The sequence below is a fragment of the Danio aesculapii genome, chromosome 4 (assembly GCF_903798145.1).
Source record: "Danio aesculapii chromosome 4, fDanAes4.1, whole genome shotgun sequence".
NCBI classification, from domain to species: Eukaryota; Metazoa; Chordata; class Actinopteri; order Cypriniformes; family Danionidae; genus Danio; species Danio aesculapii.
In genome coordinates, this window is record NC_079438.1 from 1,631,280 (window position 1) to 1,643,779 (window position 12,500).

Here is a 12,500-nt window from a genome sequence, read left to right on the forward strand (position 1 = left end):
GGGGGCAGTATGGCGCTTGTTATTGGAAATATTTGCGTCACCTATATATCTCCATATGGACAACTCCCCTAAGATTTGTATTTGTGATGCAGAGTGCTTCAGTTTGAGTCCGGTGACGCATGCTTCCACAAAAGAGAAAAAAGTAATGTAAAATCAAGGTAAAACGATGGTTGCAGTGCACTTTTCTCCCTGTTGGTTGGGTTTAGGGAAGGGTTCAGCTCAGTGCTGAGCTGTACAACAAGCTCCGCCTTCTCCTGCATGTGTACAAGAAGGATGTGTATCTGAAAATGTACAATAAAACGCACACTAATTAACGTATTTCAGATTCGCAAAAATGTAAACAGCACCCTCTAGTGGATTTTTCATCTGAATCGTACAACAAAACGCACCCGCAGCGACGTATTTTACATTTCGCAACCATGTAGACTGATGCATGTATTTCTAATGAGCTTGGGCTGATTAAAATACAAAACTCTATGAAATAAAAAAGGACTATGGATGTAAAAAGGTTTTTGTTTTACTGTTCCAGAAATGTGTTCTTTACTGGCCTGAGAAAAGGGGCATCTATGGGAAGGTGGAGGTCTCTGTTAATAATGTGAAGGAATGTGACCACTATATAATCCGCACGCTTAATCTAAAGGTATTTGCATTTCAAAATTACAGTCTTTGATGATTAGTGATACTGAGCTTACCTATATGTGTGTGTGTATATATATATATATATATATATGTGTGTGTGTGTGTGTGTGTGTGTGTATATGTATATATATATATATATATATATATATATATATATATATATATATATATATATATATATATATATATATATGTGTGTTTATATAGATATATATATGTATATATATATATATATGTGTGTGTGTGTGTGTGTGTATATATATATATATGTGTGTTTATATATATATATATATATATATATATATATATATATATATATATATATGTGTGTATGCATGTATGTATGTGTATATATACACATACATGCATACACACACACACATATACATATATATATATATATATATATATATATATATATATACACATACACATACATGCATATGTATGCAAGCAGACATTTTTTGCAATATTTTGAAATATATGCTACAAATGTAACATATTTGATGTATGTGAAATCCAGATATGAGTCGTATATATAATAATACATACATAATTCATATAATTTGCATATACTGACATATTGTGAAAGGTTGCTATTCATTAGTAATATTTGCAGTCAATTATTGTTGTAGTGTAAATGTATATTTCTTCAATTTGGCAGACACTTTTACTCATCTCTTGTGTTTTCTCAGAACGGAGGCCAGAGTCGTAAAGTGCAGCATTACTGGTACACATCATGGCCCGATCATAAGACCCCAGAGAGTGCCGGACCCCTGCTGCAGTTAGTTAATGATGTGGAGGAGGACAGGAGAGGCTGGACGTCCAGCGGGCCGGTTATTGTCCACTGCAGGTACGGGAGCTTACCAGCAGAATCAAATACAGGCTTCCCACGAGTCAGGGAACTTCCTGGAATATCACAGAATTTTAAAGGTCTCTTCCAGACATTGAAAGTCAGGGAATGGTCATTTGTTTGTCATTTTAAATTCTCTTCCCATTTATACATTCATCTGTTTTGTCTGTTGTTATGGTTAGGCTATTTTCATTGCTAGTTTTTATTTTCCCCACTTATGAACCAGACATGAAATGCAGTCACTAGACTGTATCTATTAAAATTCTGTGTTTATTTGTCTGTTCAGTCCATCTTAGGCCTAAAATTACAGATTTTTTTGGTGATTTCTCAAAATTTGTGGAATTTTTGGTGTAATTTTGCTGTGAAAATATACACAAACACACACATCTTAGATTTTCCTACTTTTTTGAGCTCAAGAATCATCGCTCTCTGTAATCTATATAAAGCAAACACTGAGAGAAAGTGTTCACCTATTAATAATCAAGCAAATTCGATGAATGATTAACCAAAATAATCATACTGTTAAAACCTCTTCAACAACATTAGAAAATGAAGTTGGTGAACCCCTAAAAACCAACCATAAGGTGTTCATGCCTGGTCCTATTTCGTCTTGCACTGCTGTCTCGCCATCTTTTAAGATCCAGAGCTATTCCATGAGACTTGAGACAGGTGGTGCACACAGGTGACAGTCGTTAACACTAATGCCACCGGCCTTGCTCCGCTCTCATGGCTATATACACGAAAATTTTTGCAGTTGATTCGCAGAGCGTGGACTTGTTCGAATAGACTTTGCCAGTTTTAATCGCATTTCGCTTAGAGCAGGAACCCTTTAAATATTAGTTTCTACAACAGTATATGTAATACTTTATAATTCAATATAAATACAAACAAAGCAAGGTTAACATATAATATTCGTATTTTTATTCGAGTTTTTATTTAAATACTATTTTTACATTTCAGGTTTATTTCAGCTAGCTTCATGAATGGTTTTGCTTCAGTTTTAGTTTCGTTTTTCTTATTGAACACGTTTCTATTTAGTTTTTATGCGTTTCGTTTTTAGTCATTTTAGTTTTTACAGTAAACCGAACACGTCTAGTGTCTTCCAGAGCAAAGTAACGCTTGCGCAAACATTTTAGTCATAAAAATAAAATAGTTTGAACCAGCATCGAACCCAAAAGCATACAAGCGCAACTTAAATGTATAAACGTAAAAACTCTGACGAATTCAGTTAAACTTCGTTAAATTAAGCAGTTAAACAACTAGCGTAACGATCGGATGCTGATAACAGGCGTGCGATTCCACTTGCAGTTTATTAAAGGAAAGTCTTGCAGGCAACGGTCACCAACAGGAGCATAGAAGTAATCCAAAAAACAAGGTCAAAAACAGGCGAATGGTCAGGCTAGGCGGCAAAAGACTCAAACGCGGTAAACAAGCGAAAGGTCAAACACCGGAAGACTAGACAAAGGAAAAACACTAATTTTAGCAAGTAAACAAGACTCAGCAAAGTGTCTGTGAAAGTGAGTGGTATATATAGTTTATGTAATCAGTGAAGATGAGTTTCAGCTGTGTATGTGTGTGAGTGATTATTGTCAGCTGTGGCAGGAGTTGTTGAGTGCAAAGAGTTCTGGGAGTTGTAGTTCGGTAGAAATAGCGGAAGTAATTTCCAGCGGAGAAACCACCGCTGTCGATCACAACACCTGGTTTATATTTGCATTATAAACCTAAACATGAAAACCAAAACGATTTTTTTGTTTTTTGCTACTTTTTTTACTTAATTTCAGTTCAGTTCGTTTTTTAGTAACTGTTTTTAGTTTCGTTTCATTGTAATTTGATCTTTTACTTGTTATTTACTTGTTATTTACTTGTATATTTACTTGTTAACAAAAATGTTTGACCAATAGTTCTAGTCTTTCATTTACTAAAATAACCGCGAAACAAACCGAAAGCTTTTTTGTTTTGTAGTGCTGGAATCGGTCGGACGGGGTGTTTCATGGCCACGACGATCGGCTGTCGTCAGCTGGGGCTGGAGGGACTTGTGGATGTGCTGGGAATTGTGTGTCAGCTCAGGAAAGACAGGTATGACTCTTTCAGTGCATTAGAGAAAATACAAATGTATTTTGGGAAGAAGAATGATATCCAGTTCATCCCATCGGAAACATTAATATTGTACATTTGTGCTGGGACTAAATATCGAATGTACAAAATAAGTACGATTTTTGACCGAAAGTTAAAGTCCTCTAAAATGGGTCTTTACATGGATAGTAGTTCATTTATTCACTCAGGTGACCAGATTTCTGAGACGTAAACCAGGGACGTTTTCTTGTGCAGTGCTCAAAATAGTATTGAAATCTTACTTGGGAGTTTAAAAATAAACAGGGACAGTACATTTTTATTCAGGGTTCCCACGCTTCTTGAAAGTACTTGAATTCCAGACACATGGATTCAAGACCTGGAAAGTACTGAAAAACAAACACAGGTCATTGAAAGAGCTTGAATTCGATTTAGAATAAAATTAGTTTACGGTTTTATTTCAACAGTTGTACTGTGCTGCAGTCAAAACAGAAAGAAAACTGAGGAAATCTTCATTTATTTTCAAAATCTTACATTTAAATCTAAAAAAATTCATTCATTTATTTACTTTTCAACTTAGTCCCTTCATGTATCAGTGGTCACCACAGCAGAATGAACCGCCAACTTATCCAGCATATGTTTTTACGCAGCGGATGCCCTTCCAGCCGCAACCCAACACTGGGAAACACCCATACACTCTTGCATTCACACTCATACACTACGGCCAATAGCTTATTCAATTCACCTATAGCGCATGTGTTTGGACTGTGGGGGAAATCGGAGCACCCGGAGGAAACTCCACCCAGAAATGCTCAGCCAAGGCTTGAACCAGTGACCTTCTTGCTGTGAAGCGATCGTGCTACCCACTGCGCCACCGTGAAACCCCAATCTAAAAAATGCACATTTTATTAATATTTCAGAAAGCGCATTTGAATGGTAGCAGTATTGAATTTAACAAATATTAGTGAAGTTTATTTATAAACTAATTTCGAGAGGATTCGAGAGAATCAGTCATCTGCACATCAATAACTGTCTGGTTTAGCTCAGCTACTAAGTACGACCTCCAAAGACTACGTCGAATAGTTCGGACTGCTGAGCGAATCACTGGTACAACCCTTCCTACTCCCCAAGAACTGTACTTATCCAGAGCGAGCAGAAGGGCTGCCAAAATCACTCTGGACCCCTCACACCCAGCACACTGCCTCTTTGAACTTTTACCTTCTGGTCGACGCTACAGAGCACTGCGCACCAGAACAGCCCGACACAGAAACAGTTTCTTCCCTCAGGCAATCCATCTCATGAACACTTGATGATAATAATTGCGGAACCAACATCTCTACTTGCCATACACTTTTATACACATATACACTTATTTAACCACACACTTTACATGCCAATTTGCACATAACAGCTGCACATATAACGTTGTATATAGTAATAAACACGTACATACACTTGTCAATCTGTATATTTGCACTCACTACTTACTTCTATTTTTTTTAAATATATTTATTATCAGTTTTTTGTCCTGTCTCTGTAATCCTGTTGCACTGTAGAAGCTCTGTCACCAAAACAAATTCCTCGCATGTGTGAACATACCTGGCAATAAAGCTCTTTCTGATTCTGATTCTATGATTGACCACAGCTGGTGCTGCATTAGCAACACAGGACTCACCAATTGGATGATTCCTAACTCACTTTAAATAGTCAGAGTTTCTTACCTTAGTTATTTCCGTCTTGAAGAATCCCCCTTCCACCCCTACTCCTCCCTCTTTTCCTTGACTGGGCGACCCAGTGGTTAGCACTGTTGCCTCACAGCTAGAATGTGATTGGTTTAAATTCTTACTTGGCCAGTAGACGTTTCTGTGCCGAGTTTACATGCTCTCCTCATGCTTGCGTGGGTTTCTCCCGAGTTCTCCGGTTTCCTCCCAAAGTCCAAAGACATGCGACATAGGTGAATTGACCAAACCAAATTGGCACTATTGATGAGCTCCTAATCAGCATGCCATTACTTATATAATAAGCAGGGGAGTTCTCGAGACCTACCTGAGCTCAAACTCCCCTCTCGTCTTACTAACGGGAGGGAGGCCTGAGCTCGAGGATCTTATGAGCTTAGGGGTCTCTCCCGGGACAGCATGCCAAACAAGCCTTATAATCAATCATCAGCTAAGTGTGAACTCTTGAATTAAAGTTCAATTGGTCAATTTGTGAAAATTACTCTGACGTTTTTAACGTAAATATCAGTAAGTACACCTTCATGGCGCTACATATCCTACGGTATGACTTCAATTTAAAATGAATGGTGGTTTAAAATGTCCTTGTATCTGGTGTCCATGAAAGTGTGGGAACCCTGATTATTAAATCAGCTCTAGTCGAGGATTGTTTAATATAACGTCAACAAGAAGAGTAATCAACATAGGCTCATTCTGAAAACGTAGCCCTGTATACATTTCTGGAGAGCTCGAATTACATAGCCAGAGGAACGTATGGCTGCATTTCATCTTTAAAACGAACGCTACAGGGCGGTATGATGTTGACCGCTTACCTCCATGTGGACGCCTTTTCCGCTGTTACCAATTTGTCCAGTGACTCACCACGTACGTCAGCGGACTTGAGACACAGAGAGGAGTTGACCGTGACGATGGGATTCGAGTCTGGTAAAGAACGGTTCCAGAACCCAAGGCAAAACAAAAGTCAAAAAATAAAATAAACAAGTAAATAACAGGGTGAGAATGTGGTCAAATCTGAAAACGTGGTAAAAATCAGCCGGCCCTGAGGACTTTTCTTCTACGGGATTGCTTTTGAAAACACTGTCGGTTGGGTTTAGGGAAGGGGGTGGGCACTGGTCAATCGGTGCTTTTGAAAACACTATCGGTTGGGTTTAGGAGGTGGGCGGGGCTATTGGTCGGTCAGTCAGTCAGTCGACAGCAGCCTCTGGTGGATTTACATGAGAACAGCAGGCGCGAATTGGCACTCGCAAGAGAAATTTGAGATCTCAAAAAGCGTACACATCGGCCTCTGACGGATTCGCGAAAACTGCAAAAAAAAAACGTAGTTCCTGGAACGTATTTGGTGCTCTCCAGAAATGTATATAGGGGTACGCATCAGAATGAGCCTGCGTTGAGAGTAATAGTAACATGATTTGCATAATTAAAAATGTAACAAGGTTTGCATAAATAGTGTATTGTGATTGTTGTTGCTAATCTGCTAGTCACGCGTGGTGCTTTTCCACAGGGGTGGAATGATCCAGACCGAGGAACAGTATGAGTTCGTGCACCATGCCTTGAGTCTCTATGAAAGTGGCCTTCCTGCAGAGGCTGGACAATGAGTTTGAGCATGAACTGGAGCTTCGCTTTTCGTATCAGGAGATCTGCTTCAGCCATGAGCTTTCTGAGAAGGCAGGAGATCATGTTTGTTAAGGTGGATCTGCGGGGATTATTAAAGTCCAAGGCAAGTACTGCACACTGCTATCGTCAAAACGTGTATAACTTCTCAAAAGAAACGAACGTCCTGATTTTCAAGGCTGTTTTGACGCTAGAGGTAAAGCGTGTCAGTTTGACCCTACAAGGTATAGTTTTAATACGTCATTTTTTTAAACCTAGAAACAGTATATATAACTTTTATATCAGTTATCTTCTTTTATTTCTTCAGATTATGCGTCTGTGCGTTGTAACAATACTGAATTGTCTTGATGCTGCAGTATAAATGAGGTATATATAAATGAGGTCATGTCCTGTGTGTGACCGTATGATAATAAGACATCGACGATAGAATATATTCATGTTTGTATTATCTGCTAACAACTTACGATGTTCTTTTCTACGTTTTCGGACTGTGTTTTCCCATCGCCGCTGATGAATTTAGAGCTCTGTGAAAGAAATGTTGAATGTTAGACTGAGACCGAATGCCTCAAAAAGTCGTGTTGTGTCGTCTGGAGTCAATACACACAACAAACAGCTGTCAACTTTCATTGTTCAACTTAAAAATATGGGTTGCTTGAATTGTCTAGAGCAAGGTCACCAATCTCGGTCCTGAAGGGCCGGCGCCCCTGCAGGGTTTAGCTCCAACTTGCCTCAACACACCTGCCTGGGTGTTTCAAGTACACCTAGTAAGACCTTGATTAGTTCATTCAGGTGTGTTTGATTAGGGTTGGAGCTAAAATCTGCAGGACACCGGCCCTCCAGGAACAAGTTTGGTGACCCCTGGTCTAGAGACTTGCCGCTGATCCTGAGCGGAGGTGGAGTTTTGATAATCCTAATTTTAGGGGATAGCGATCATAACAATGAACGGAATTATTTAGCAACGGTTCAGCTAACAATCCAAAAGGAACACAAGCAAATACATTTGGGATAATGTAAATATATATATAAAATGTAGAAGAAAAGTCAAAGAAGTAACATTAATTACTAATATTTTAATACACCCCTCTCCCAGAATGCTTACATCTTAGTGCGATGGTTGAAGTATACTGGGACCACGAGGATTTTGCTGCTAATCCCGCAATTGTTCATTGCTTTAGGAATTAAATGTATGTTATTGTACGAGAGAAGATATTCGTTTTTTTTTGTATTGTATTTATTATTATGAAAATGATCGTTATATTACCGGATACTTTTATAAAATATGGTAATTGTCAGTGCGCACTGTTACGCTATATACTTTCCACTATGTGGGCTTTAATGTTAGGCAGTCAGCGACTTTACCTGTTTCTGCTTCATGACGGTTGATGTGAATACTGTAAATAACCACATTATAGTCTGCACATATGGATGTCTCGCGCAGTGAGGGCAAGCGACCCAAACTCTGAGCTGTTTCGAATCTATAGTTGTGGTAGAATTGACTATAGTCTTGTGTTATGGGATGTATATTATATATGCATAACTTGGTCCAGAAACATTTCAAAGATATGTGTTAATGCTAGACAGACGGTCATTTGCATTGTACGTTTGGTCCTATAACGATGTCAAACCATCACCCTAAGCCATAATACTACATGTTTACATTGTTTTTTGTTCATCAGTTATGCTGTTAATGAAACCTGTCACGTCAAGATGTGTTTTTGAAAGCAAGTGTAACGTCGCCTAGTCAGAAAGCAGACGACAGAAAGCGTGAGTCTGACTTTGTGGTCATTACTGCCAATAAATGAATCCTCAGATGAGTTCTAAGACTCTTATTTGGAAGTTTTTTCATTCTGCATGTCCGTCTCCTCATTTGCCTTGGTTTCTATGGGGTGTGTTCACACGTGTAGATTAGTTCCCTTGTTTTTTTTGCATGTGGGATGGATTTGCACCAACATATCGTGAAGCTTGACTGTGAGTGGTGTTCTAGAGGAGTGCAAGGTGAGGATTGAGGGGTTTCCAATGTAATCCTCAGATTTTTTTAGAGTGTAAACTGACGTAGCTCTCTATGAGGAATCACTGCGGAGACTCAACTTGATACACTGCACAGACAAAATCTGTTATTCGAATCCTCCTAAAGCCTCATTCACACTAGCAGCCACTTTGTAGCTGCCTGTCGCTCTGGTAGGCGACCTGCTGCAAACGCAGGTCTGCGTAGGTCAACAGCACGGAGACAACCGGCCTCTGAGCGAGCTGAGAGAGGGTCACGTGAGCTCTATCAGTGCTCCTATTGGCTTTTGCTCAAGAAAGTCGCTCTTCATTTGCATAAAGCTGAAGGATTTTCAACTTTGTTGCGTCGCTCGACATGCCCACCTGGTTGCCAATGGTCGCTGTCGCGAGACAGTCCTCGCTGTAGCCCGCAGTTGATGACATAGTTGACCAGGTCTGCTACATAGTTGACGATTGCCTACACCTCCCCCTACCCTAAACCCAACCGTCACAGTAGCATGGGCGCTACAAGGTCTGTTACATAGTTGACGATCGCCAACACCTCCCCCTACCATAAACCCAACCTTCATAGTAAACCGTCATACCCTAAACCAGACCATCACAGTAGCATGAGCGTTACATTAGTGGGCGGTAGTTGACGATTGCCTTCACCTCCCCCTACCCTAATCCCAACCGTCACAGCAGAATGGGCGTTACCTTAGTGGGCTGAACAAGGTCCGTTACGTAGTTGACGATCGCCTACACTTCCCCCTACCGTAAACCAGACCGTCACAGTAGCATGGGCGTTACCTTAGTGGGCTGAACAAGGTCTGTTACGTAGTTGATGATCGCCTACACTTCCCCCTACCTTAGACCGTCACAGTAGCATAAGCGTTACCTTAGTGGGCGGTAGTTGATGATTTCCTACACCTCCCCCTACCCTACACCCAACAGTGACAGTAGCATGGGCGTTACCTTAGTGGGCGGTACAAGGTCTGTTACGTAGTTGACGATCGCCTACACTTCCCCCTACCCTAAACCAGACCGTCACAGTAGTATGAGCGTTACCTTAGTGGGCTGAACAAAGTCTGTTACGTAGTTGACGATCGCCTACACCTCCCCCTACCCTAAACCAGACCGTCACAGTAGTATGAGCGTTACCTTAGTGGGCTGAACAAAGTCCGTTACGTAGTTGACGATCGCCTACACCTCCCCCTACCCTAAACCAGACCGTCATAGTAGCATGGGCGTTACCTTAGTGGGCGGTAGTTGACGATCGCCTACACTTCCCCCTACCCTAAACCCAGCCGTCACAGTAGCATGGACGTTAGCTTAGTGGGCGGTAAAATGTCCGTTACGTAGTTGACGATCGCCTATACCTCCCCCTACACTAAATCCAACCGTCACAGTAGCAAGGTCCGCTACGTAGTTGACGATCACCTATGTCATCAAGCTGCGGGCTGCAGCGAGGACATCTTGGCTGTCACTTGCATAGACGAAGGTCGCTGGAAGTCGTTCACTCTCTGTTGAAATGAATGGTCATTTTGCCACTGCAAGTCGCTCGTAGTGTGAATGAGGCTTTAGAGGTCCCAACCCAGCAGGCACACAATGTCATAATACGTTAATATTAGGTCAGATTTAGGTCGTGATATTGGTTGACCAAAATTCAATGTACAATATTTTGACGTCCAATATAACGATGTCAGATGATATGTGGTCGTTTTTAGTTTGTGTTGGTAAGTGACCAAAATCCAATGTCTAGACAACATCTTAAACAAACGTCATATTGACGTCAAATGCTGATATTTTTTCATCAGGTATGGCAACCAAAATCCAATGTCTGATAGACGTCACAGTGATAACGTCCACACAACAGCTGTAACACCAATAGATGTTGATATTTGGTTGTTTTTAAGTTGAAAAGTGACCAATTCCATCTCACGTTATGTTCTGACGTCATCCCGATATTCATTTCCACCCAAAATGCAACATCCCACGATCAGGCGTCATGTTGACATCCTGTGCCTGCAGGAAGGATCTTACGTAATGAAAGAAGATTCAGAAGCAGGAATTCCTTTAATAAAAGCAGCTCATGTAGTATACATTAGTGGAAAAGCTTAGAACAAAACCAGTGAGACTTTGTCTTATATCATTTATTAACACCATTATTTGTGTACTGAATCCAATAGAGAACAGCTGTGATTTTTATTCGCAAGCTCCAGAAGAATGAAAGCTCATCCTCTGTAGGCCGTTGATTATACATTTAAGAAAACGAATGGCAATGTCCAATTTGTGTCTATATACAGTCTACTTATATTAGCATAAAACATAAATAATTACAAATGGAGGTTTGCATGTACATAAGTATATCATAAAAAACGTTTATAAAGTATAAAAATAAAGCATATATCTCTTATATCACTGCTACTAAAGGTATTGGTGCTTCTTTTCTTGTCCAATACGGCCAAATGACTTTGTGATCCTGAACACAAAAACTGAAAAAAGATACGGGACGGACGTAAGAATGGTCCATTCTGATTTCATGGTTACTGAACACTTTCCCATGGATAAAATCAGGATGTGACTGTCCAAATGAAGGCACAACGCTTACCTTTAAATGATGTTGTTGTATATGGGGAAAAGGGGGTTATCTCGTTCACAGCCAAGTTTGCGAGCCCTCAAAACATCCCGCACGCACTGATGGATGTAAGCATACTGACACTGCAAGAGACAAGTTAAATATGTCAGGGTGCTTACAAAGCAATTCAGGGATCTCGTTAAACATACAGAAACAACCTACACATTTAATCGAACGCTTCCTTGATGAAGCGGAGCTAACCAGAGACCAAAGACCCAGGTAAACAATGATCGTCTCTGGCTAGTAGCATTCTAGTTATGACTTGTTTATGGTGTGATCAACTCATAACATTTGAATGACATTCCGGCAAACCGAATCTCGCTAAACGAGACTCAAAGTGCGAGTCGGTAAGATGAGCCAAGCTTCAGGTAATGATCCCATCACTATTTAATATACAGTAGTCAACATTTGAAGACGATCGTCACCTTTTATCAAAGTGGTCCTAAAACTATTGAACAAAACCCATTATTGTTCTAGGACCATTTTGAAAAGAAAACATTAAAATGTTGACTACAGAGTACCCGCGGGGTCTTAAAAGCATTGAAAAAGTCTTAAATTGGATAATCTCAACTTAAGGCCTTAATAGCCTTGAATTTGGTATACACAGTCGTGGATTTCGTAACAAAGGTCTTATTTCGTTTATTTATTTTTGCCTTTCCTAGGATTACATTTCATACCATGACAAAATTAACTGTTTCTAATGTAGGCTAATTAAAAAATTCATGCAGCGTAACGTTGAGTGCATCTCGCGCTCCGCGTCATAGCAGAAAATGTGCGCCGTAGCTTACTATGGGAGGCGAGCGCGAGTATTTACGACTTCTTAAAAATGCAGAAATTTTTGTGCTTTGTGTCTCTGTGTGTGTGTGTTTATACAGACAGCTTGTTACAGGTGTGTGTGTTAATACAGACAGCCCCCCCCCCCCCCAATATAAAACTGTCTATGCACCGAGATATCGAATTGAACCGAATCGAT

The 12,500-nt window shown here is 40.1% G+C and overlaps 2 protein-coding genes across 2 annotated transcripts in view; one reads left to right on the plus strand and one right to left on the minus strand.

The window, feature by feature from the left end:
• The window catches only part of ptprr (protein tyrosine phosphatase receptor type R), a 42,672-nt gene extending 33,952 nt beyond the window's left edge, over nucleotides 1–8,720 (plus strand). Inside the window, exons 9-12 of the mRNA XM_056455267.1 lie at nucleotides 530–640; nucleotides 1,335–1,492; nucleotides 3,455–3,568; nucleotides 6,797–8,720. Of these exons, the coding sequence (XP_056311242.1) occupies nucleotides 530–640; nucleotides 1,335–1,492; nucleotides 3,455–3,568; nucleotides 6,797–6,890 (477 nt within the window). The 3' untranslated portion in view covers nucleotides 6,891–8,720. The remainder of the gene's footprint in view (nucleotides 1–529; nucleotides 641–1,334; nucleotides 1,493–3,454; nucleotides 3,569–6,796) is intronic.
• Nucleotides 8,721–11,027: 2,307 nt separating this feature from the next.
• The window catches only part of ptprb (protein tyrosine phosphatase receptor type b), a 65,700-nt gene continuing 64,227 nt past the window's right edge, over nucleotides 11,028–12,500 (minus strand). Inside the window, exons 29-30 of the mRNA XM_056455268.1 lie at nucleotides 11,501–11,610; nucleotides 11,028–11,384 (exon numbers count right to left, since the gene is read on the minus strand). Of these exons, the coding sequence (XP_056311243.1) occupies nucleotides 11,503–11,610 (108 nt within the window). The 3' untranslated portion in view covers nucleotides 11,028–11,384; nucleotides 11,501–11,502. The remainder of the gene's footprint in view (nucleotides 11,385–11,500; nucleotides 11,611–12,500) is intronic.